Here is a 27,943-nt window from a genome sequence, read left to right as displayed (position 1 = left end):
CTGGCATCCCATCAGGTTCACAATAATGAACCTCTGTGAGCTACTGTTTGTCCATTTCCATAAATTGAGGGCAGAACTACTACAATTTTGTATTTAGATAGAAAGCAGCCTAGAGTTGTTGGGGAAAAAATACTGCTTTTGGGGTAGGAAGACCAAATGCTGGCATAAATACACTACTTTGTTTACCTTGTTATCACTTATCACTGATCATACTGAAGTTTGAAAGAATCTAATGTTGATGGATAACTTTTTAAAAATCGATACTCCTGTGCATGCTTCATAGAAGAAAAATATGTCTTTCACGTATAAATAGTTACACTGAAAAATAGGTTGGAAATAAAAGACAACATAAAATATAATCCAAATTAAATATTAATGGTAAAATGATGATGATATGTTACGGTCTTATGCATCGATGCTATATCATACTGCTTTACCAGTCAACGTGAGCTGATACTGCTTAGCAAATTTTTATGGCTAATATAGAAATTATGGTTTACTTCAATTTGATTCTAAGCCTTTATCTTTCTCATAGTGTAAATAAACTGGGAATACAAAACTATGAAAACTTTACTTTCTCTAGTGACATTTCCATCAGCCATTACCCCCGTTAATTCCCACCTTTGCTTTGTATACTGTAAACAATGAATTCTTGATGCCAAAGTAGCCATTTGACTAGCTCTAAATCCTATTTTCTCACATTAAAAACATTTACAGTACTCCAAATTTTAATGTGTGTTCCCAATTCAAAAATCTAACTAGTACTGATTATAGGAACACCTTAAAAATTATTTTTAGTTCTGAAAGAAAGAAAACTTTGTTTTCTGGATTTATTAATCCTAACTTTTCCAGGAGAAAATCTGAATCTATCTTCCAGAACATCCAGAAATGTTCGGTGCTCCAGATCATGATAACCCAAACAACATCTCTTTAAATATTCTTCTCTCTAATTTTACCTCCTCTAAATGGGACGATATATATTCTTGTAAAAGTATCCCTGACTCTATTCCTTAATGAGATTCCCTAACTTGACCTTATCTTTCAAAATATTTTGTAAGATGTTGTGTACAGCAGTATGACTAGCCTATGCATAGTACCGAAGTATGCAGAGCAACTAAAAAAATTAAACTTTGCAGATGACTGCTACAATGCAGTCACTTTTATGAAGACGAGGCTTATTCACCTGCTGAAGTTGTGCTTTTGAGATGCGAATGACAGGGGGAAACTTGTTGCCACAGGGAATGACAGGAAGCTGCCTACGACCAGTTGAGCGTGAGGAAGAGGAGTGGCTCTCAGCTGATTGACTCCTTGGTAAACCAGCCTCTTTCAGAGGGTCCGAGTGGATGGATAGATAGGCTATAGGGCTCATGGTGCGGAGGATGGGACTTGAAATTCTTGGAGTGGAGAAATGCAGCATGTGAGATGAGTTGAGCTGTGAGAACAACATGGTGGGGAAAAAATAAGGTTCAAAAATCAGTATTTTAAATAATTCTTGTTTATGTCCTGCATACATGCATTTTCTTAGATGATCCCATTGAAAACTCTCTCCCAGGTTGGAGCTGATGAATTAAGAGGTATCTTAAGTCTAAATGTCAGATTTCCCACCAACTTTGAAAAACCCAACGTCAGAAGCAATCATCCTTTCTCTTGCTGGCTCCTGTCAGTCAGTCAGAATCTAGGGCACAGTTAATAAACTCACACGGTCTGTTCCAAGGACACTGTGTACAGAAGCTGGCTGATTGTTGGCTGGTCCTTGCAAATGCTTAGCACATCCATACAGCAGTGTTGTTTTCTGTGACGACTACAATTTTAGCATATGCACCCATTGCATGCTTTACAAATGGGACTGTACAGCTACAGCTATAGCAGTGTATATTAAGAACCATAGCTTACAGGATTAATCAGTAAGATTAGCACTAAACAGTTCTGATGAAATTTCCCAAACGTGGGACAGAACTTGCAGGACATACTGACACCGGCCTGGAGCATCCATCAACAATTGCTTCATCTTGAACTACATCCATCACTCAAGCATTTAGAAAAGAGAAAAAAAAAGAATTTCCAGCATCTCATAAGCAGCAACTGAGGTTAGAAGGTACATGAAAATTATACAGCTAAGAACTATGAAATAAATGGAAGTTTAGGAGCAGTTTCATTGATACAACACAGTAGCACCTCAATCTATAAAATGCTAATTTCAGAAATATTACTAAGTAGTAAAAAATAAGTAGATCCACAGTCAAACAACTTCTATTACCATGCATATATATTTTATATTAGGTTGCCAACCAAGCATGAGCAGAGCAAACAGATGTTGAATTTAAACTGAAGTTGAAAATGGCATTAGTTGGTATATATTGGATTACTTTAACACTGTTATTATTTCTTTGTTAAAATATCTGCTTGACAAATATCATATGCTGCAAACAGTTTTGTGCATGCACAATATAGAGGTCATCACAATTCAATCCAAACACACTACATTAATGAGGCCATAGTTCAACAACAGAGCAAGTCCAGCACTAGGCTCTTAGAACCAGATCAAGAAAGCAAAAAAAGAGAGCACTATGATGCAAAGTGCTGCCCCAATATAAATTCCTGAACAGTCTAGATCAGTTCAAATTCTTTTGTCAAACTAACTTCACTCCAGAAGATGTTACAGCAAATCAAGTACTGTCTGTCCTTCTGCAGCCGAAGTCTACATAAAGCCAACATGAAAGCATACAGTCAGCATATACATGCTAACATGCTCTGAGTAATTCAACAGAAATGTGATCAGGAGCCCATGGCTGAGCCAGATCAAACTGGTATGTGCTGGGTAATCTGGTTGTAGTACACAGAATCTGTTATTACAACTGGAAAACCGTGACCGATAACATGAAAATTAGTTCTCTTACAGGCAGCTTTTTTCATAGAAGATAGCACAATTTGCTGTAAATTTTTAAGCTTAAAACTTACTCATCACCAATCCAATAACTTTTTGGAAGAGGAAAACACGTTTTCCTCTTTTTTTTTGAGTTCAGGTTTCCTTCCTGAACTACTACAACCTTCCTGAACTACTACAACCTTACATTCTTAGGGGTGCTGATGCTGTTTGAAACAGGTAAGAAATGTTATCATCAATTACAGGAAATCCACATACACACATGATTTCAAGAAGAATATTTATCTACAAATGGAAGAACTGAAGACCAGTAATATCTTTCCTTCAGGACAAAATAAGATTAGGGGTGAGTATATGAACCTTCAATTTCTCATACAGAAACATCCTTGCTACTACTTAGTGAGCAATAAGGCCTTGTTCCCATAAAAGGAAGAATAAAAGTTAAAAAGTATTTACAACAGGAAAATTATTTTATTCATTCATGTTTTGTAACATTAAATTAATTGTTTACATATTTAACAAACCTATCAGAATTCTCAGGTTCTCCCAATAAGCTCAAAGAACATAATTCATTTTACTTTCTACTTCATAATAATTCATTTTTACTTTCTACTAAGTGATAATGTAGCAGGTGACTAGAAACGCATATGGGAGGTATATTCATAAGCATGATAACTATGAATGCTGACATGTCCTACAGTTGCAAGCCATTGGAAATGAGTAAACTGTTCAGAAATTAAATAAAGCTACTATTCTGTACTACTGTAATTTCAATATCTACTTTTAAACCCTTTTAGCAACACTTATGTCATTTGATGTATGGTCCCAAACTTACACTCTTGGATCCAGGCTTGCTCTTAGTAACAGATGCAATATAATTAAAATCAGCAGAAAAGTGAAATGCAACCCTTTGCTCATTATTTGTATTGTTTGTCAGGAAGGTACTACCTAGATAATACTACTAAAGAACAAAACCATTTGATTGTAGTTAAGGTTGTTACAGTTTTGTAAACACTTATGACATTAAGTTGCACCAGGGGAGGTTTAGGTTGGATGTTAGGAGAAATTTCTTTACTGAAAGGATTGTGCAGCACTGCAATAGGCTGCCCAGGGAAGTGGTTGAGTCACCACCCCTGGAGGTCTCCAAGAAACGTGCAGACGGAGAACTTAGTAGCATGGTTTACTGGTGGACTAGTCAGTACTAGGCTAAAGGCTAAATGATCTTAGAGGTGTTTTCCAACCTGGATGATTCTATGATTAACTTCACTATTCAATTTATGCAAAGTCTTTCCAAGCAACTTTATTACAGGAATTATATCATCTTAGGCATTTCACACTGGTATCGAGTAACTTAAACTCTGCTCCCCAGTCTGATCTAACTGTTCTGTGGTTAAGAAGCATCTGAAGAACCAAATTATACAGTATTAGAAGTATAAATTTTTCTGGGCCTATCAGGCTTTATTGAGGGTTGGTGGTATCTGTCAAAGTTATCTTTGTATCTATTCACAGGAGACTCTCTTCTCTAAATATTATGGCTTTGGCAGCAGTTGTTGTACATCAGGAGTGCTAATAAAACCAACCAGCAGGCAGAGCACAGCCTCTCTGAGCCCCAAGAGATTAATGGTGGACATTTTTGTATGTAGTAAAGAAAAAAAAATTGATGCTGTTGCAGAAGAAATACAGCATCAACATGAAATTTAGCATGAAGTACCTTCTTTAATACACTTTAATTTACTTCTGTAGGGGATGTCAGATGGATTTCTAATATATAATAAAGATAAGACTAGTTCAACAACAAAACTGTTTAAAAAAAATTCATAGCGACTTTCAAACCTCACATGACAAATATTTTGAAGATTAGGGAAGTCTATTCTGTCTGGTTTTAATGGCCTTTCATGCTACCTCTAAACAGATGTACATTAAGTAGAGATCTTTGAGGAGAGCATGATCTTTCACTTTGTCTCACTTCTTGAGCAGATGATATTTTAGAGAGTTCAGCTATCATTTGCAACTTACCTATAAATATTTGACAACTACAAGAATCTGATTGTTTAGGCAAAGCTCTGCTGGAAACAAAACTTCTGGCAGACAATCTTTCAGTCATCTCAGAGTCCATGATCAAGGATCACATTCAAAGAACAGTTTTGGGTGGGTAAACACTTTGAGGAAGAAGAAAAAGGACTCCAGAAAAGGTCACCAGGATTCTGGAATAGAGAGAACTACTACGTGAAGCCACATATATGTGAATGTCTCCCTGTAAAGTGACTAGGACGCTCACCTGTAAGAACAGCTAGGTTCCAGTAACAACCTCAAGGAATATTTAACCAGCTTTTCTGTGAAGTGGAATACCATCAACGAAAGACACCCAAAATATCCTGCTGGGCTTTGTTTGGCTTTAATTCAAGGGCTAATGAAGTAGATGAAAGACTACCACAAACTGCAGTCACGGTCAGAATAGACACACTGGATAGACACAATCTGTTTCCAATTTCTAAATCAGCCAAAGAATTTGTATTTTCTTTCTGCACAGAATTTTCTACCTTTCCAGATAACCTTATTGCACATTAATCGCACTGTAGTACGTGATATTTCCGTCACCTCTACTTTCGGTTTTAAGTAAGGTAGCCATTTCCCCAAAGTGAGCCAAGTTTGTATACAGTGGGATACTACATTTATATACAAAACTGCAAGCTAGCTTTTAATGACAAGCATCTGATAGTATGTATTTTGTACAGGATTAAATGTTGCTCCTGGTCTGTTTTACTAAAACTAATATTAAAATGTAGAAATTGAACCTTTGAAAACAAATGAACAATTTAAATTAAATTTTCATCTTCACAAGTTTCTAACACATCAAAAACTTGTGCAACTGATATTTTGAAATAAGTCTCAAAAATCTTGCTGTTCAACACCGTTCTGTAGTTTGAAAAACACAAAATGAATCGGTAAGCTAGTAAATTCACAATGTATAATATCAAAATATAATCTTGGGTGAAACATACTATCTTGCATTTTCCATGAGAACATAAGTGCATTTGAAGTTTTATTGTACAGCTATAGTTAATTACATTGACTAGCTTATTTTCACCATAGCAGATATTCCATACCTCACAATCAGCGAGTAGCCGGTGAGAATTTTCTTTTTCTACTGAGTTGGCTGTAACTTTCATAAAATGTTACTATCTTCTCATATATAATTTTGAATAAAGAGAGATTTAATAAAACAGTGACTGTTTCTCTTACCGGAGTGAGCGCTCCTTCTGCTTGAGCTTCCATAGGACTTGTAGGGGTGGCTGCAAGAAGCTGTCCAGCAGCTCCGGTCAGAAGTTCCAATTTATCTGTAAGCTGTTCGGAAGCGGCAGGATGACACTCCATGGCTAGAACAAACTCCACCCCTGAGGTTTGGTTCTTGGCATGGACACTGTTTCCTGCCCAACCACCCTGTCTGGGCTGCTCTTCAGGAGGAGAATCCTCTAGAACTTGTAGTACCTCTGGCTCTTCATCTGAGGGACTTCCAGTTGTTTTGTGCCCTAAAGCTTCATTTGTCCTGAAATCCTGTAAGTCCCGTTCCTTATCTATTATCACCCACTCTTTAGAATCAACCTCCTGCCTGCAGGAGCTTAAGTTGACAGCTACAAATCCACTGCTAACAACACCATCAGCCTGTTCTGGAGAACTAGCTGACACAGGCTTTGAAGCATCTGGAAGATATTCTTCATCATAGTGCCAAACATGGTCCATGCGTGCAGTCACAGGAGCAGGGTTGGGTGTTTTCTGAGAAAGAGGAGGAACAGCAGCAACCGCAGTCTCTGCCGCAGCATTCAAGCCTTTCTGCATCTTCTCCAAACTTAAGAAAATAAATTAATATCTGAGTTAGTTAAGAATGATGTAAGCTACATTTGATTATCTTCAGTAGAGGAAAACTAGATTTATATAAAATTTTCTTGTAAGCTGTCCTTCTCATCTCATATAAAGTAGTTGCATGTTAGCTCTATTGAGTACCTGATGTCATCATTCTTATTTAGGATGAGTTGTACTGTCTGTCAAGACTATCCCAATAAAGAAAAATGTAAAAAACACCAGCATTACACCATTAGGGCCTGAAATAAAAAAAATATCCAGAGTATAAATCTGACTTTAGCTGTAGACTAGCACTATTTTTTTTTTCTTAAATAAAGCAGAAGCCTAGTGGCAAAATCCATTAATTGAGCAATACTACGAACATACTGAATACTGTTTGCTGTAGCTTGCATAAGCACAGCTCGGCAACTTCGGTTTTGGTTTTCACACAGTACTGTTAATAGATACAGTAATAGTGGAAAGATGATACTATCTTAACTGCATATTCTGAAAAGATCCAAGCATAAAAATAAAATAGAAATAATTTCTTTACCAGGTCTCAAGAAATTTATCAGTGTCTGGCTTTGACTCCAACATCAGACGCTTCTCCAGTTCAAAGCTGTGAATTGAACGTAACTTTCGAACTAATGGGACATCTCTGTCTAGCTGGGTAGTCTCTGAGCGGACACGAATTGGAGAACCGAGACTTGGCGCATTAAGCATTCCATTCACTGGTCCATGGCTGTTTTCTTCCTCTGTGGCAGCCTGTGCAGAAAGTAAAGTAAAAATGTAACTCACTAGGAATGGCAAAACAGAGGAAGACACGGTATTGTATGGTGAATACCATCCAGGTTTTTATCCACTGATAAGCCAATTCGTATTTGGAAAGTTCCTGAAGTCTATGTCATGTTTAAGGTAGTTTAGGTATGTCCTTCAGGACATACCTACAAAAGATAAAAAGTGCCTAGTAACATACTACTAGCAATATAGTAGCTCTGTGTAGGTCTGAGAACAGGAGTCTCAAAAATTCAGTACTGTGCTTAAACATACACTGATTTTTTCATGCCCATCTCAAAAATTTTCCTCAATAGTAGTCTGAAACCAGTCACTTAGTAGCATCATCAGTCTGCATTGGAGCCAAGAGCTCTTACTACAGAAAAGTTAGTTTCCAAGCTGGCTTTGTGATCCTCTGGAGCATATAACACTGTTATACACTAAATCTACTAGATATTTTTGTGACTTAGAATTACTTTTTTTCCAACTACGTTCTATATTGTATAGTAACTAGCACGATCCAGAGCTAGGAAATCATGATCATCTTTAGTTTCAGCAGGTGCAACTAATAAAAATTGTATTTGTTTAAACCAGAGCAATCTGCTTTCTCCCTCTTTGGTAGAAATAAAATAAAATAAAAAGTAAACACGTTAATCACTTTTGAAAATTGGCACCAGTGTCTTATTCTCTCAAACAGTACATTTTTTCTAGCAAACAGGAAATAACAGCCTTAAAACTAGACAGCTATCTAAAGAACGTTTCAGTAACACATCCCTCTTTAGCTATTCAAAATATTTTTATCATCAAGAAAAAGGACTACATTCTCTGAATGTGAAGTGTAGTGATTGTGTCTGCAAATATGAAATGCTGTGATTGTGAACAAGAGAGACAGGAACCACTTCTCAAAGGATCACTTTTCAAACTTAAGCAACATTCTCTCCAAAAGATTAGGCCATGAATCTCTTTGGATCAGTAGGAAGGTATCATATCTTATGGAGACAAAAACACCATATGAATTAAATGGATACTACTAATAACACTTAATCTTAATTTGTCAATTGAAGAATAACATTAAACTGTTTTTTGTATATTCTGTATCTAATTTTTACACATGCAAAATGCAAAAAATCTGCTTTGATTTCACTCAGAGAGCAAAAATTGAGATCATGTCTAAAGAACATGAATATAATGACCATAAATCTGCCACAAATCTTGTTTTCTTAGACAAGTTTTCTTAGATTTAATTCATACTAGCATAACTGCATTATTAATTACATCTTATGTGCATCATGAGGACAGGAAACTGTCTGAAGAAGATCTTCACAATACAGATTTGTAAATACCTTACAAATCCCCAGTTTTATTTTGTTTCTGTTTGCATCCATTTCTTCCCAAACATCTTTTTCCTGAGGACGTTGATGGCCAGGGGACCCTGGTATTTTCTCTGGTGAGGCACCAACCGGAATACCATTCTCTCCATCACTAAGCTGTTCATCAGGGAACACTTCATCTGTGTTTTCCCGCAGCAAGTCTCCTGGGATAGGAGTGGCATTGGCAATTCTACAGAAGTAGTAAGAAAAAAAACGTTGAAAAGGTGAAAATTTTGAAATTCTAATGTGCTCGTTTAAATGATTTTCTATCCTATTAAAATAGAAGGTAAAAAATAAATTACAAGCAAAAGCATGCTTCCGTAGAAAACTGAATCTTGTAATTTATTCAATATAAAAAAGCTAATTCTGAGGTTTCACAATTTCTGTTTCTTTAATTTAGGCACAGAACAAAAGAAAAAAAACAACAAATAACAACAATAACTTAAAGACTACTTCCTGAATGTTTTCAAAGCAATTTCTGGAGTAAATTTGTTAGAGATCATATCTAACTATTATGAAGCACTGGATAAATACTGTTTTCTTCCATTGTTGGATGAAAACTCTCAATAAACACTGTTCAGTTGGAAATGTTTGTATTTTTTAGAATGAAATTAATCAATCACTTAGTATCAGTATATAACAAATTATAGTAACTGGAAATAATTTTCTCCTCTTGATATTTTCTGGAATAGGAATGGACTATAAAGACCTTCATATAGGTTGTACTCCTGAAATCAAAAAGGCTCTTTGATTGATAAATATCCTGGGCTGTTTTTACAGAGTTGTGATGTCTTACTTATTATACTGTACAGAAATACAATGAATGGATGATAGCATATAAAATGTGATTAATTAGTGTTATCATTTCAGAAACTATACTACCTGGCTTCAACGACTAGTCCTGAGGAAAAACAAGTGTTAGCAAATGCTATTTACTATAATCTGATCTTTCTACTTGTTTCCTCCAGTTTCTCTTTTTATTAAGAGGATGGCTACCTTTGGATTGGATTGAAAGTTTAAACACAGTTTGACAAACTCATGACTGTTCAAATAAAAATAAAGATAGTAGTAAAGTCTGAAAATATCTTACACACACACATACTTCATATGTATGAAAGTAATATATTCCCTCTCAAACTAGTACAATTTTAGCCACAGCCCAGTCAATACTCTGTGGGTTCTAATGATTCTATTCAAATAACTTTTTATAAGTGCACATTTACAAAAAAAATAAAGAGATTGCACATCTAGTGCAAATCCATGTGTTTGTTTATTTAACTAGAATAACTTTGTTTAATAGAATATAAAAATATGAAAAATTCATCTTTTTACTAGAAGGCTATTGATACAATTTTTGTCTCATTTCAGACTCAATGATAATCATTTCCATTCCACCAGTATTAACTTCAGATTATTCATATTAAAAAATTCCAAATCTCAAGGCTAAGATAATAAAAATAAATAAATTATCCAATGAATGCCTAAAATATTGTTTCTGGTGTCACACATCATAAAAGGTATCTATTTCTAAAATTATAGCATTTTAATCTGTGTAGGATTAAGGGGACATTATCTCATTAATGGCTTAATATTGCAGGGAAGAAGAGAAATCTGAGCTGATTTTACAAGCAACAGGTATGCATTTGAAGATGATGCAACTCAAACGATTAAAATTATTCTTGTTCATCAAAAGTCATTAATAGAAATTAATGATTTTTAAGAAGATTTTAAACATAAACTCAAAAGCTTTTTAGTTAATAAAGCATTTAAGAAATGAATGTCTATGCTAGAAGGCTGCTGGTTTACAGTAATATTTGAGGTTTACATTCCCTTAATTAGTTTCCAAGATCTACTCTCAGAGATTGTGCTTCTTCACTGCTGATGGAATCACACAGCTGAAGCAGAAAGTGCCCTACTTTCTTTAATACCGTTCTAAGCTGCCCGGACCACTATTAGCTTATGAAGGAAAATCTAAAACATGGACTCCTAAAACAGTAAATTAGAGACTGAATCTATAGAATTCTATTGTGGGTTGGTTTTAGTGTGTTTTTTGTTGTTGTTGTTTGTTTGTTTGTTTTTCCAGGATTCTGTTTTTCCTCTTATACGATCTTGGCATCTAAATGAGAAAAATTGACTTTCTTCAACTATTACATAGCTATTAATTTTAGCCTCTTTGAATATTGTTGCTTATAGAATATTTACAAATGCACTATTTGCAAAGCTTTTTAGTTCTTTTCATGTAATCATTCAAACACTGAGAAGAAGACACATAAGAACATGTTTGGAATAAGTAAAAGTTTTTCATATTCGGAAAGTAAAAACACAAAAAGAACACAAAACTCTTCATAAAAAAAACAAAACAACACAGTCCCAGTGACTTCAGATTAAATAGGGCTGAGGGTTAGCTCAGTATCTGAAAATGAGGCAATGTTATTCTTGAAAAGTAAATGGTCAGGAGGCCAATTTCCTTGATGGTAACCAAAACTGAATGGGACTGAATCATACACAAAATTCCCGTCAACTTCAGCATGTTCAACAGGGCACACCATATACCTGTATAACAACATATTAATGTCTTAGCTGACATTTATTTTAAACCCCTTTAAAATATATAAAAAATCACCTTGAAATACTGTGGATTCAATACATTCTACACAAAATTCTGGCATTTCTCAGCCTCACCATGCTGTCAAAATTCCCTCACCATGAGCTCTGTGAGTCTTAGATAAAACATTGATCTACTCAATGCCTAAAACAGGCACAAACTCTTCCTCCTCATCCATAAACAACTGTTACGTTCTCCAATCCCCCGAGATAAGTTTGGGTTTTATTAAGCATTATATCTCGTCCAACTTACTTAATCACAGGTCTCAAAGACCACATTAAATGTTACATGAAAAACATACATTTGGAAAATCTATTTCAAAATTTCCTGTAACGATCCACTCATTTTTCAAAGTTACAAGGAAATTGCAGGTAATAGCCCATTCAAGGCTTGCAGAAGACAACGGGTTCCCGCACAGTTAAACTTTGTATGCATCATTTAATTTTAGAAAATATGATTTAGCAAAGAATTGACTATCAAATTTACATACAATTTCCTGAGCTACCATTTTTTATGCTTTAAATTTCAAACCACAGTGCTGATATTTCAGGATAGTATAAACAGGAACCCGAAAAATGGAGATTCTTCAAATGTGCCCAATCCTCTATTTATTCAGCATCCAACAGAAAAAAAAAATAAATAAAAAACAAATAAATAAATTACTGAGATAATTTTCCTGTGGTGCTCTGTGACTGCTTTTTAAGTGACCACAGACAATTTGCATACATACCCAATTGCAGCTGGAGTAAGACGAGTGTGTAACTGAGGTGTGGTTGAAGTTGTTGTTGTTGTCAGAGAGCCATCAGTTCCACTCTTCTCCCAGTCAAAAGGGTCACTTTCAATAACCCCAAATGTTTTCATGCTGTTGTCAAACACAGACATGAGAAGCTAAAAATGAAGGAAAAAGTTAATAAGCTTCATTTTTGTCACTGAGAACAAGTAATTTAGAAATACCTTCCAGTAATAATTTAGCATACCTATTCTTCATGATTTCAACTGACAACAATTTTCTAAGAAAAGGACACAGTAATTTATGTTTATCATTTCTCATTTTCCAATATTTCAAAGACAAGATATGCTAACTTGTGTTGTTGGTTGTTTTTTCAAACAAACATGCAAACAAATAAACCCTGTGTTTCCAGCAGAAAACAGACAAAAAAGACAGAAACACACACACACAAACATGACTAAGTTGCTGTAGAGTAGCATCCAATGACTCTACAAGAGAGAAGAATGAAAGAATATATTCGGTAACACCATTAAAAACAAGGAAATGAATCAGGAGTATATGGAACGATACTGATTCATTAATTTATATATTTATGTCATTTAGAATCATGTATAATTTACGTTATCTAATGCTGACATCTGTCCCACAGGAATTTCAGACAGGAAGCTTTACACTCAGATTTTATGCTATGAAAAATCATCTAGACCAACTTGTGTCCACGAGAAAGAAAGAAATTGCATCTATATTCCTCTTGCTCTGGAAAAACTTTGTCTTGTTCCATTAATTGGTGGGAAGACTGTCTTTATCACATCATGTCTTACTTCATAACATTTCAAAAATTCATACTTTTTTTTTTACTTTTTTTTTTTTTTTCTAAAAGCTGAAACTGGTTTTCATTCTTTCTTCCAATGAATGCTGCTGCAAATTTGTCTTCTCTGGCTTTCTTTAAAAACACATATCTTTTAGCAACTTTAAATGATAGGAAGTTTAGATCATTTTTCTTGCACAAAATGATTGTATCCATTTTATCCTTACTTTCAAGAACCCTCAAAACGCTATCTATCTTAGTTCTAAAACCCTATTGAACTGCACAAAGCCATAATTCTCTCTGTCCCATTCTCCCTTACTCATCCTTTACACCTTCAGCACTCTCTCTGAAGTAATTTTTGAGATCATTCTTCTTTAAATCTTTCCTATAATTTCTGCTATGACGCAAACACAAATGCTGCTTTTTACATACTTACATAGATCAGAGTAACATTTTGAGGTTTATTTTTTGTTAAAACATGAGTCAACCCTCGGTGAATAAAAGCACATAGTCTACAGCGTGTCCTCTCAGCACCCACCACTTTATCACTGAACTGAGGCTGTCCATTTCAGCAGGCAATACTCTCTTCAAAAATAAAAATCACTATTTAGTTTTCTAGTGATCTCTGTAGGCAATACTTCAGCATGAAGAAAAACCAGCATGGTTGCATGTTGTGCTCCAGCTGTATATATTGCAGGTGCTGAGCTCAAGATTTTGGAAAACTGCCTGACTATCACTGAGAAAACAATCTCATCAACGTAACTGAAGGAGCACTTAGTGGAGCCTAGAATAATACCAGCATAGCACCCAATCCTAACAGATTACTGCCTGAAAAACAACTGAAAATAATTTTTAGAAACCTTACTGTTCCCAAAAGGGGAAAAAAATGACATCTTTGAACTGTAAAATTTCCATGGTACTAGACGGTCATTAAAATAACGTTGTGGTGGAACAATCCATAATCACTATCAAGACTACACAAAGAAATCAAAGGAAATCGAAGACAAAACAGCATACAATTCTGCTATTTAAAATCTGAGATACAAAATCGTAAAAAATATTTACCTGGTAATCAGGTTTTGTAAAGTAATCTAAATTAGAAATGTGGTCCAGAAAGACGTTGAATTCTTGAGGAAGATGTTTCAACATAAGTCTGTGCTCATACCTCTCTTTAATGGAGCCCACTTGCTCCTAGGAGCAAATAACACAACAAATATTAGCACCTTCATTCTGTGCTACAGCATATTCACGTTGCATCCTACAGCCATTCAACACAATACTGACCAGAAAGATGGGTACGTATATTGCACTGAACAGTACTGAGGAAGGCAGTTCTTCATCACATAGCAAGATAAGAGATTCTATCATTGCTGTCAGTACATAAGCAAAAATAATATATGAACTTCAAATTGAATATGAAAAGCCATTTACTTTCCTTCTGTGTTTGAATGCTGTCTGATACCAAAGACTATCATTAGACACTCCAACCCTTCTAAAGAGCATGCTTTAAAGATTAAAATATCTGAAGTCCAGTCACTTTTTGGTGTATATTTGGTCATCACAGTACATTGTGAAAGATTAGGAAATCTTGCTTTGTGTAAGATGAGTACATCAAAACCGAAAAAAGAGAAGCAACCTACACACTACATTGTCATCTATTAATGCATAAACCACAAGTAACCTTGTTTTAGTGTAATTTCAAAAGAAGCTGAAAGAAGTAATAATAATAGGCTAATTAGATACTGTTTTCTTTGTATACCTCACCTATGATACGTGCCTAAAAGCACTACTGCACATTGACTGATTAACTTTTGTTCACCAGCAAATAAGAAATGTCCATTTCACAAATAATTAAAATAGATAAGAAATGTTCAGTGTCCCATAGCTGAACTCAAAAAACACTCAAGTGAAAACAGACCTACAAAGTAAATGGTACATATATACACTTACTTTTGCCTTTTAAAACATTTTCAAACCAGAAGAACAATATACTTTTCCACAAAAACAGTTCATAAAACTTAACTGCATTTTATACCTTGACATTAGGAATGATAAGTAATAGAAAAAAATAGAAAAAAAGAAAACACCAGAAAATGTAATGTTAAAATTAATGAACCAGTGATTCTTAGTGGAATCTTTATCATAGCATTTGCTTGCAGTTCAGAAGTAAATATTCCTTGTGCTCTTTGGTTTTACTTCCACGTTTACCTTATCTTTTATTTTTCGCCAAGGCAGTTGCCCAACCACAAACTCCACCAACATGTAAAACAGGGACCAGAGGTCATCATGCCGGCCCATTTCCTGTGAAAAAAAAATATTATTCTAATGTAGCTTACAAATATCTATAAGACAAAAGTGAAGATAGATGCTTCACTGCTGTGGATACTTACATTACTATATATGAAAATTAATATAATCAACACTGTAAAACAAATTCTTATAATTAAATCAGGCACCTATTTCAAGTATGAAAGACAAATAAATTTCCATAAAAGATACAGAGAAACAAAACAAAAGTTGAAGTGTGTTAAAATAACCTTGCCAATCTCTATACTGGAAGAGCTGTTTGATATTAAGAAGATGTAGCAGAGATGATGTATTTTACAAAACTCAGTAATTACACCTTTTAATTTATTAACTTGCAATGCTACTGAACAAAGGTAACTCTTAAAATCACTCTTATTTCTACAACAAGAACATTTTTACTCTCAACTACTGTAAATTATATTACCCTGTCCCAAAATTTAGATGTATAAATTTCTACGAAAGACATATAAGAATACAAAACCCAAAATCGATAGCAAATGTATTTTTTGCTTTCTGCTATAAGATAAATTTCAGACACGATACAGATTCAGATACTCACTCTGTTTCTATGAGCATTGATTGATGCATATCGTACTGTTCCTCGAAAACCAGCGACAGCTCGTGGCTGTCAAAGAATAAAAAAAAAAAAAAAAAAAGATTTTGTCAGAAATAAACCCTCTGATTATTTAACTAGGCATCTACAGAGTGGCTATAGAGCCACAACAAATACCATTTTAAGACTTGGTTTTATTTCACTTTATTGTGTTTCTACAAGTTATCAATGGAAATCTACGTAGGCATCAGAAAGCAACATATGTTGTAGTTTCTTAAACCATCTATTTATGTCAGTTTTCATTCTCCAGAAGCATCAGGTCCTGTTTACCTCATCCTTCAAAAAATAAACAAACAAAAAAAAAACCTGTATGCCAGAACTATTCCTCTTTTTTCTCCAATAATGAAATATTTCTTGGTTTTAACTAGTAGAAGTCTGAGGTTTAAAATTCTGACAGGATCTTAAACATAACAATTACTTCCAGTTTGCTCAAATGCACCTATATGACATGGTACGAGCAGACAACCAGATATTTATCAAAATGTACTGGCAACATTTTCACAAATTATTTTCTGAATCTGCAAACCAATCACTTTTTGAAAAATTCCAAGAGCAAGTAAAGCCACAGGCACGTCTCTCAGCCACAGCATGGAAAGCTGAGGCTGGACAATAAATGGCAAGGGTTGCACTACTGGCACCAGTTAAAAATACTTCTTTCTTTTCTAGTTTCCAAATACCAGCTTTTCTTACCTCACACTCTAGGTATTGTATGCATGTAAGTCAATTGCTGTTTTATAAGCACAGAATATATTTTCCCAGCCTTCCCTTCTTCAAGTAAAATGTTACAAAAAGAACTATATGACTAATAATAATAACGTATATTTAAAAAAATTCAAAAAGAAGTGTTATTACTTTTTCTAAGACAGATAACCAATCCATTCTGCCCTCCTTGACCAGTCATTCTATATATACTAGAGAGACTTGCCAGAACTGCTGTTTGCTTTCTTTTGCGCTCTTTTCTTCCCAATGAATGATAATTTTTTTGTCTCCTCTAACACTGGATGCAAGAAACTTAAATTATGTTTGTCACCTCTGACGTATACCTAAAGAGGGTATCAGCGATCTGTCTGCCCAACCCAGACCCATAATAATTCTTCAGATATTAAAAAAAAAGCACATTACATTGAAATACATTGAAATGCACAATACATTGAAAAATCTGGTTTGATACACACATGAAGATAATCACGATACAAAATAATTACCCTATTAAAAAAAAAAGCCTTCGGTCTTTCCCCACAATATAGGTATAATGTCTTTTCCACCAAGACAAGCAACACTGACGGCTATCATTTAAGTATGCCAGGAACTGCCATTACTGTCAGTAACCCTATCAATTAAATCCAACGAGATTATGCAGCAAGGTGTTTTAAAAGGATTCAACAGCCCATATTATCAATGTTTTTTACAAAAAAAAAAAAAAAAGTACAAGGAGAGCTGAATCAGTGTCAGTAAGGTGGAGAGTATTTTCTAGTACATTTTTAATATGAACAGGTTCTCAGACAATGCTCTGTATATAGATTTATCACAGATTTCACACATTCTCATTAAGTTTAAATGCTGCTTGGAACACATTTTGTGTCCAGGCAAGACAGACAATTGAGTTACTATCTTAAATCCTGTGAGTACATCACATTCCACCCTGAACATTACCCAGAAACAAAGCATAACACTGCAGTCACAGAAACTTCATGGCACAGCATAATAATAAACAGAATAGCTCAAAATGTTTTGTGATTCTGCCAAATTTCAGGATAAAATAAAGTCCTTTTAGAAAAAAAAAATCTCCTTCTGAATAGTTTTGAAGATCAGAAGTCATCCGAATGTGAATAATACAGCATCACTGCCAACCCAATCAGAACACAGGTACATTTACAAAGAGCTTGAGGAACAGCATTTTTTTAGAAGGGCACCAAGAGTATAACTTTAAAACACCTATAAATACAAATGCTGTAAATCCCAAGAGGATAAAATTTCAGAAGATGAAACCACACACATACTGTCTTCAACCTCTGATGTGAATGTTAAAAAGAAAGGACTATATTCACCATTACCAAGCTAAGTATTTCTATTATTCTAAGAATAATGAAAAATATGAATAGTAGGATGGAACTAAAACCTATATTCTTACAGTGACAACTTTAATTTCTACTTGACAACCGCAAGAAAAAAAAAAAAAAACAGTTGCTTGATAAGGAAATAAAAGAGAATAAGGAATGGCATATGGAATCTAAATGACTCCATTCAGTTTACAGAAATTGATACTCTGACCTATTCCATCACTATCTTGGAGATAAAAGTCCACAGGAAGGATTTCATTGTGTATTAACTCAACTGCTTTTGAATGTTAAAGTCACTGCCATTCTTAGATATGCCTACGAAATTATATGCCCTAGGAAGAGAGAGTTCCAATGTTTTCAATTATCTCAGAATCACCTGGCAGGAAAAAAAATGCATGAATACTCTTTCTACATATTAGTTTATCATGAAATGAATTCTGGTTTCTTTACTTCTTTGAGGATATCTAAATCCTTTTTCAGTCTGAAGAGATACTGCCTTAGAGTGTAGTAGTATAAATCCGATATAAGAGCATATGTAACTGTGCTACATTTTAAGAAACAATTAAATACCTTTTAGTAATGCAGCTGACTACTACAGAATAGTGGTATTACAAGGGCATGCAACAACAATAAATTAATTATATTGTGTGACTAACATGAATGATGGTTCTACTAGCCCAAGTCATGTTTGCCTAATTCAGTACAGTGTTTACAGACTTCTGAGCATTTGCAAAACTTCTGAAACTGTTGCAGAGCTCTTCATGCACCTTACATTTCATGTAGAAAAACATTACAGGCAGTAATACTGAAACTCCCTGAATGATTCACTGAGTTTTTCAAATAACCTGTCTCTCTGCTATTACTGATCATGTTAATTTTTTTTAGACATCTCTTTTTTTTCCTATCTGAGCTCATGTGCCATCAACTGAAGACAAGTTAGTCTTGCAGAAACATTGTTTATAATCTCGTCTTCTAGATCCCTTATCTAAGAAACCTGCTACCACAGCAAATGAGCTTTCTTAGAGCAAAGTACATTTACTTGCTGAGGAAAAAAAAAAAAAAAAAAAGCTTAGTAAGTCCAATTTTATTGGTCATTGAAGGTGACCTATTTAGACAACCAACAAAATCTAGGGCATTTTTGGAACATATAGATACAGAAGGCATTTGTGGTAAAGATATGGTGAATTCTACATTTCAATACACCCATGAATTCCCTTGATTTAAATGGATCACATTACGTACTTTCTATGACAAATGAAACAATTAACTCTTTCTTGTCATTTGTGTGTTGTTTTTTTTTACTTGAAATTTAGTGTAGTTTGGTTTTGTTTTGTTTTCTTATCAGTGATAGATAGGAGGAGCAACCATCACATCCAGGTGCTGCCTCAATTGCAGGGATCCATTAACAGCTCTCAGAAGATTCAGTACACCTAGTAACAAATTTTATTCTTCAGTTCTCCCATAATTTAACAGCTTTATTTAGCTTCCATTCATTTCTATTTATTTATGACAACTATTGTTATCATGTGTGGGTTTTTTTTTCCTTCAAATAGAGTAAGAAAGCTTTTGAAGCAAGCAAATCTCAAATTGGCATATGGACAACTGGGAAATTAGGGAAGAGTCTTTAGATTCTGGAGTCACACTTTCTGAAGAAAAAGAATCCCTACAAAATTTTACCCCAAATCCCAGGAACTAAATTAGTGGTAATGGGTATATGGATCATATGAGTTAGATCTTTATTAGAATAAGGGATATAATTTCTAAGAAGGATACAGTTCTTTTGTACTGGTAATGTATTTGACACTAAATATCTCAAAAGCAACAGTGGGATACTTCGCAAATCTTCTATAAAAGCATATCTGTTTGGATCAGTTCATATAAAAAAGGGTTTCTGGTGAACTGCTCAAGCAGTGATTTGGAAGTCAGAGCTCTCTGAGATTTGAATACTATCACTAAATTCTTCAACTGCGACTTAAAAGAAATTATTTTGAAAATACATGCCTACAAAGCAGTTCCACTGACTAAGAATAATTTTGCTACATGTAAAGGTACTTTTTAATGTAACATCAGTTTTCTTTGAAGGTTGCCACACCCTGGGAACATATGACAATATCTTAGATAAACTACATGCAGGAAATTAGGAATTCCCAGAAAAGTGAGTTATTGCCTCTAAGCATAATGGTTTGCGGATTCATGGGAAACACTAACCTTACAAACCTGTCCACAACTGCTGGGTCTATGGAGGGTCTGTGGAAGAAGAAAATCACACTTCTTTATCTCAGTTCAGTAACTTCAGAGAAATGCTCTGGGCTTTTTGCTCTGGGTAATGTTGAAAAGATTACATAGAGCAAAAAGTTAGCTTTTAACTACAGTCATAGAAACTAGATAATAAATATGAAAAAATAAAATAATAATGACTTTCATATATTATATCTGACACACACCAAGGTTATTCCCACCAGTCAGGCAATGACTGATACTTCTTAAGCATCTTTAGGTTTTTAGATTGAGAAACCAGCTCAAGCAGCGAATATCACCTTCTCAATGCTGCCTCTAAAACTGAATTCTAAAGCTAATAGGGGGGTGGGTTGAGAAGCAGCTGCTTTATTTCCCTTTGTTAAAAACAGAATCCTCCCTTCTTCTCCCTTAAAAAAGTCAATCTGCTAATCTTTTTTTTTTTTTTTTTTTCACCCAATGGGAATATAATTCCAGGATTTACCTTTCTTTACACCAAATGGCTTCAACAATTTGCATTCCCAATCCCCCTTTTTGTGGCTATAGGATTTGCAATTTCATTTAACGTCTAGTATGCATTAGCACACATTTAAAGTAAATGAAACATTCAGGGATCATCTCAGTAAGGAAAGATCAGTCAATTGAAATTTGCCTTTACAATATATTGTACATCACAATTAGTTATCACTGTATATACAGCTCTTCAAAGCCACACTTTCAGCTCTTTATAAAAAGCACGTTAAGTCACTAATACCAGAATACTTGCATTGAGAAGTCATTATTGAACCATCTCCTACTGTCAGTAGAATACACTACTTGGACTCAGTTCTACATAAACAGAAGCTGTGATTTCCAAAAACTGGTTGTAGCTGTCTGATCCTACTCTACCCAGTTCCAGCAGAAGCTGGGTAATAAGCTGAGCTAACATCTAACAGTACAATTAAATTACGTTATTGTGGATTCTAACAGACATGGTGACAAATCAAAATTTAGCACCAACTGACTGTGCTATAAAGGGCATCACTGCCTCCAAGAGAGAGATATTTGATGCACGAACCAGCTCCTGAGTTGCTCAGTTTTCAAGCTGCTTAGTTTTCAATCTGGAGTGTTTGCTTAGGCAATGTGATGCACTGGCTGAAAACAGCAATGCTTTCAAAGCTGATTCACGATCAGACAAGAAGTTTGGTGGGCTGGAGGTGGTAACAACCTACAGTATGTGTCACAAACCTGAATTTACTCCAGTAAAAAATCCCACAGAACATATCTGCCATGTGCGTGTTTGCTTTGCCTTGTCTGATCTCTCTTCTTCCTCTTATAACAGGAGCTGGAGCAGAGATTATTCTAAGAGAAAGACTAGTTACTTTAGCCAGCTAATGCACTGGCAGAGGATTTCCCCAGACAGCAGAAATATTGTTTTACTTAATCCCCACAAGCAAAAATGTTATGGTCTTTCTGCATTATCAGAAGTCCCGTGTTCTTAGCAGACTGGAGAACTCAGACATTAATTTTCCATTGCTTTGTACTTATTATATTTAGTATTTACAATGATAATACCACACATTACAAAGTTTCATGAATCCAGTAGTATAGTTATTTCAAGACTGCTAAAATAAGGATGAGAAACTGATATTTATATTAAAACAAAAAAAAAAAGACATTCCTTGTTTTCTTTTTAAACTATTCAAAATATTTTTTCTTAACTCAGCAAAGAAGTTAATCCATAGCTCAGAAAGAATTAGAAACTAGAAATTACGTTTTCATTTTGGTTTGCTTTTCCTTTCACTGTGAAACAAATTTTACTGACCAAATTTTAGAAACCATCTGTCTTTCCACTATAATAGCTTTTAATTTCAAGCAAATATGACAGCTCTCAAAAACTTTCAGTTCCTTCAAGTTTAATGAAAATTGGTAATTAGAGACAGAACTTAAATAAGTATTGTGATACAGACACAGACAGTTAAAATTCAACAGAAATGGCTCACATCCACCTCAACAGACAACAATCAGCTGGTGAATCAGCACACATTTTAGGGGGAACATTAGCACATGCCTAGCCCTGAAACTGCAAGGATGAACTATTGTGATCCTGGTCAGAAAGGTTGGGTGTAGTATGGAACTGAAAATACTAAAATTTGGAGGGCATAAGGGAAGTAGAATACAAAACCATAGGAAGGTAGTAAATGTCACCATTTATAGAATAACTTGGATTTTTTACAAATATAATACCAAATAAAATCTTAGTGGGAAAATTGTAGCCCACTGCCCTGAGCACCTATCCATCCTATAGAAATAAAGGAACTGCTATGTCAGAATAAAGAACAGATATACGATATACAACACATCTGAATTTCTAATTTAAATTGTTTTGATTGCTTGGATATGTTATCAGTGTTCCGCACATTACAGGAAAGAAAGAAAAAAATATATATATACACCAAAAATTACAGAGCATTGTATTATGAGAATTAAATCTTTTTCATATCTCAACTATTCATCAAACTTTTCCTTTGGGCAGGATATTAATAGATTGTGTGTTCTTTTTATTTTTCACCCCCCAAAAAATCCAAACACCAAATCACAAAGTCTTCCTCTCATGGAAATACCTATACCTGGTTTTCTTATGGTTCTCATTTTATTTAATTACCGCAAGAATATTCCATAGAGATGTTACAAAATAATATCACACTGCATGAAATTCATATATTCAATCTATTTGTGTCACTCTTTAATTTGATTCACAGTACTCTTTTTTTTTTTTTTTTTTTCACTTTTTTTTACATTAACTCACTGCCTGCCTTTTTCACATTGTACTATCACACACAACACCAGCTGGCTGGCTAACACTGATTTCCTTCATTTCTTCTTTGTCAGTAATACAATCAAACTTGCAAGGATCATGTTCAGTGGATGCTAGAAATGCATATATATATAATATAAGATTGTGCCTTAAATAATCTTCCTGTATGTCCTTGAAGGAGGTTATGGCAGACAAACACAATAAATAGTGTTACACTGGTTGGTACAATACAGCTTTATCTGATGCATTACTTCAAAAACTTTTGAAACTTAACAATCTAATAGTTGATTTAATGTCTTCTATACAAAAAGCAATGTCTGTGCAAAACTCTCCAAACTAAATCCCTTGTCTTCCCTGTCAAGTTATCACTAATTCAGACATGAAGCCTCAAATGACTAAGGTCACGATTCTTAAAACTTATGCAGATTCCTCCTTATAGAAACAAAAAAAAGAAGTCTCTTGGCTTAGTCTCTCCAGCAAATGACTATTAGAAAATAATTCCATGTAGGACATTTTGACATACAAATCTAAATCTTCATCCATTTCTCCTGAGCTATAAGAAAAAATATATATGAATTAGACTCTAGGTCTTTATTGGCTTAGATGACATGAGGAGTAAAAGAATTAAGGAGTATGTATAGGATATTAAAAAAGAAGCTGTATGTTCACATCTTTCATAGAATAATAGAACGCTTTGCTTTCAGTGGCTCTGGTTTTATGTAATAATTCCTTTGCTACAGAACTGAATTATAAACTGAACTGAGCTATAAAGAAGATATAAAGCTGTAATAATTCATCTTGGACTCTCACATCTCCATTTTACTGAAACAAAGCTTTTCTTTAAAGTAGTTAATTTTTAAGTAGTTCTCAACTATTAAATGATTAGATCAAAATTTAGAAGCAAATCTTGCAAATCTCATCTACTTCCAAAAATCTGTATAATGTAGTCTGACTGATGCAGATTTAGTGAAGAAAATCCAAAATTGTACTTTTAATTATTTGTTCTTTTAACATTTTCTTCATTCTACAGTAACAAAATGTTAACTCTATTTTCAGGAGCTTACCGCATTCTATTTGGCAGCTGAAATACATCACGTAAATCTCTATTGCTCTTTTATTTTTATTTGTGCTGAACAGATTTTTGCTAATTGCTGTAGAGACACACAATCGACACAACAATATTCCAAGAAATCAAGATTTATACACTACAGATTTTAAATTTTCCTCTATTTTGTTACCTCTTCTTTGCTCTATACTTTTCTGCTATATGTTTTTTCCAAAATGGTTTACCCATCCAACTTCCTAAATATATTCTCCACATAAATTACAAGGTAAAAATCTTTTTTAAAATACATTTTACAAAGAAAATTAGTTTTATGTTATTGGAGTTTAATAACGGTAGTGGGTTTTGACCCTGTCTCAAAAGGTATAATGTATATTTAAAATCCTAGGAAAGACTATTCAAAGTAAATGTTTATTTTTAAATAAATAATTGTAGCATTGTTTTCTCATGGCTGCTCATCTAAATCTCCAGTCATGGCCTTAATGAGAAGGCAGATGTCTAGTTCTAATTCAAGCATCCTAATACTGCAAAGATAGCAGATAAGAAATTGTAAAACAAACCAGAAGGTTACGACATTCTGATGTTTAATAAAATAAAGCAATTGCTGTCCCAGAACATCATATTTTCTAGACGGATTTTGGTTAGATATATAAAAATTGAAGAAGTTAGAAAATATTTCAGCAACAGCTTTAAAGAAAAGAAAACAGCTACCTGAAAAACAGCTCAAATAGTTATTCAGTAGAAAGTGAATAAAGTGAAGGTACAAGATGCATATGACTGACTTAGTATGTGCATATTGCCTATATCAATAAACAAGATATCCTTTGAATTTAAGCTACCATTGTTTCCAAATACACTGAAAACACACATCCTTGGTATCCAGGAGACACAGACCAAGGAATTAAATGATGAAATAATTGTATTGTGCTATTCAAACTGCACACTAGGACTCCCTTTGCAAAAAGGTCTGCTGACTATCAGAGTTCCGTACAAAGCTATTATGTATTTCTAATGTTTTAGAGCCTCAGCTCTGAATCTTCCCAAGAAGTGCTGTAGGGCAGTGAATAGAGGTGGCTGTAAGGAGGCTGATTTCAAACTACATGGGTTAAGATACCTATCCTATGGCTCGAGCTAAAACTGCAACTTGCCATCTAATTCATTCCATGATGTCAAACTCCTCTATAAACATGCAACAATGAAAAACTGAATGTAATTTAGCTTTGTTGCATTACATCCCACCTCCCTACCATGTCTTCTTCCTCCCTTCATATAGATTAGAACTATTTCTAGAAACTGTTTCAAGAAGCAGCTGACTCAGCACAATGCTATAGAGACACATACAACTTTCAGTCCTGTTAGAGCACAGTGGTCTTCCCAGGTTAGTTAGCCCACTCAAAGCATCACACGAGTACAATCAAACTACTTCCAGTTTTAAAGTTCACTGAGGCATTTACATGACACCTCTGAGATTATTACCAAATATTTCTTGTTCTTTGTTTCAGCAGCTGCTATCTTCACTTCTGTAATAGAGAGGGAATGAAGCAGGAAAATAGTATTCATTCCCAGTCACCCTTTTTTCACCCCCCTCACCTCCTGTTTTTGCCTTACACTTCCTGATACCTCACACACTCCACTCCTCTATTTCATGAAACCTAATTCACAGACATGAGAAGGAATAAGGGGAAATCTGTCACGAATAAAAGGAACCCACAGAAGTATTTGTCAGACAGGTTTAAAGAGCTGGGTAGGGAGAAACCACTGTAAGCAATGCAACCATTTTCATGCCTGACATTGCTTTGCTGTTTTCATTGCCTTCTTCACATTAATTTCCATCTTTGTTATACAAACAATGGAGAACTACCTAATGAGAGTTCTGTTTTTAGGATTGCCCAGTTATGAACATTTAATTCTGGGAATTTTTCAAGCCAAATTTTAACATGCACAGTAGATTTGTAACTTAGTAGCATTGTAACCTTAGTAGCAACGTAACATTAGTAGCATTGTAACCATTAACGCTGATGAGTCCAGCTCATCGTAGACAGCTTTCATGCAAATGCTGAGGAGGAAAAATAACCTTTTATCACCTCTCTGCTCAAAAAAAAATGTTTTGAGATAATGGCTTATTCAATCAGATGGAAAACTTATGAAGGAACTACTCTGAAGTATATCCATGTATAAAAGCCTCAGAGGACTATTATACAGATAGGATCTTATTAACAAAGTTTGTTTCTTCCATCATTCTTCCCACAAGTTGAATATTTCTATGACAGTAAGGAGGAGTGGGTAATGGTATTATTAGTCAGGTACATGAACAGTAATGAACAGAACCTTTGCTGAGCCTAAGCAAATCAGCTCTGTGGGAGCACTGGAAAACCCCAGAGAGCCATGCCTGAAGGGCTACGTAGCTCATGCTCAATTCCACAGGCTGCCTCCATGCTAAGCTCAACAATACACACAGAGCTATTCAAGTTTTTGTGCTTTTCATGAACAAGCTAGGAAAAGAGTAAAATTGGAAGGATAAAATAGGATTATCTTAACGTTCAAATTCCTCCTTGTAACATATCATGTGTAATACCATAGCACCTACAACTGCAGAAACACATAATTGTCACCTTTGTCACTTGCAGCCTGGATAACAACAGCCTTACCATACATCAGTGCAATTATTAGTGAGACGTGACTCCAGTAACCCCTGCTCACAGCAGAATGGCAGGGAAAAGAGGAGGCTAAAATAGAAGAAGTTGCACTAAATGATAAGGAAATAACCAAAATTTTATCAGAAGGGAGAAGGCATGCAGATGAAATTTAGAGAAGTCTATGTAAGTTTCAGTGAGGAAATAATATGATTTGCTAACAACCTGAAGTTACAATGAAATGGAGAAAAACTCAAAAGTTTATTGCAAATTAAAGTGACAACACGTGTTAAAGATGGGCAGTAGAGCTGAGGAAGATATGAAGATTTTAAGAGGAAAAATAAATATGAAACATGCGATCTTCGACTGGTCACATCGCTGTATAATGAATGGACTGTTAGAGACTGAGAGACAACATTAGTGGAAAAAGATAGCATCAGGTAAATGCCAGCAACAAAATGCTTATTGATAGGATGAAACAACCACTGAACAGTACATTTAACAAAATAACACGGACCATTACCCTGAAGCATCTGGCTTTCAACAGTTTCAGTCAGGTTTGCGAAGAATGGTCCTTTAGACCAGTTAACATATTTTAGCCATTTATTATACGCTTAATATGGAGTACTATCAACTGAAAAAGCTCCCTGGAACTTTTTCGAATTAGTTAATGTATTTTCCTTACAATCTACTGCCATTTAGTACTTAAAACATGTCCCAGTCGTTCTTGAGTTTTGCTTTAATCTATGTAAATAATGTATCAAGGACTGCTGAAGATATGATGTATTTTCTTGCTCTTTAAATAAAACTGAAATCTGATAAATTTTACAATTCTCATGAGTTGACTGCGTATTCTTTAAATCTAATGGTGTGTGTGTGTGTGCGTGCAGGTGTGTTTCTCAATTTAATCTGAATTTTCATTCTAATACAAATTTCAATAACTATTCTTGAACAACTTCAGGTGTGTAGTCTCTTATTTATGCATGCAGTCAAGCTATTACCCAGGAGTACTTACACAAACTCTAAATCATCAGTGTCATTGGGGCAAATAAAGAAAACATCACCGGTTTTAGCTGATATTGTCTGTGGACCACTTCCAACACTTTTTTTCATATAATCATAGAATAGATTGGGTTGGAAGGGACCTTACAGATCACTTGGTTCCAACACCCTGCCATAGGCAGGGACACCTCCCACTTGATCTGGTTGCTCAATGCCCCATCC

At 34.6% G+C, this 27,943-nt stretch overlaps 1 protein-coding gene across 9 annotated transcripts in view; it reads right to left on the bottom strand.

Annotated features, from left to right (window-relative positions):
- Positions 1 to 27,943, bottom strand: part of TTBK2 (tau tubulin kinase 2) — a 91,384-nt gene that overhangs the window by 20,757 nt on the left and 42,684 nt on the right. For 8 of the 9 annotated variants that reach the window (XR_004777615.2, XM_035539747.1, XM_050711086.1 and 5 more), the window contains 8 exons: positions 15,878 to 15,943; positions 15,220 to 15,312; positions 14,077 to 14,202; positions 12,204 to 12,361; positions 8,842 to 9,058; positions 7,278 to 7,489; positions 6,128 to 6,731; positions 1,184 to 1,432 (listed from right to left, as the gene is read on the bottom strand). Coding sequence is in view for 8 of the 9 variants with exons in the window: in XM_035539747.1 (XP_035395640.1) it covers positions 1,184 to 1,432; positions 6,128 to 6,731; positions 7,278 to 7,489; positions 8,842 to 9,058; positions 12,204 to 12,361; positions 14,077 to 14,202; positions 15,220 to 15,312; positions 15,878 to 15,943 (1,725 nt within the window). In the remaining variant the exon portion in view is untranslated. The remainder of the gene's footprint in view (positions 1 to 1,183; positions 1,433 to 6,127; positions 6,732 to 7,277; positions 7,490 to 8,841; positions 9,059 to 12,203; positions 12,362 to 14,076; positions 14,203 to 15,219; positions 15,313 to 15,877; positions 15,944 to 27,943) is intronic. The other variant, XM_035539751.2, reaches the window with a different exon arrangement.

This window comes from Cygnus atratus, chromosome 5 (genome assembly GCF_013377495.2).
Source record: "Cygnus atratus isolate AKBS03 ecotype Queensland, Australia chromosome 5, CAtr_DNAZoo_HiC_assembly, whole genome shotgun sequence".
Lineage (NCBI taxonomy): Eukaryota > Metazoa > Chordata > Aves > Anseriformes > Anatidae > Cygnus > Cygnus atratus.
This window is presented reverse-complemented; position numbering and strand designations above follow the sequence as displayed.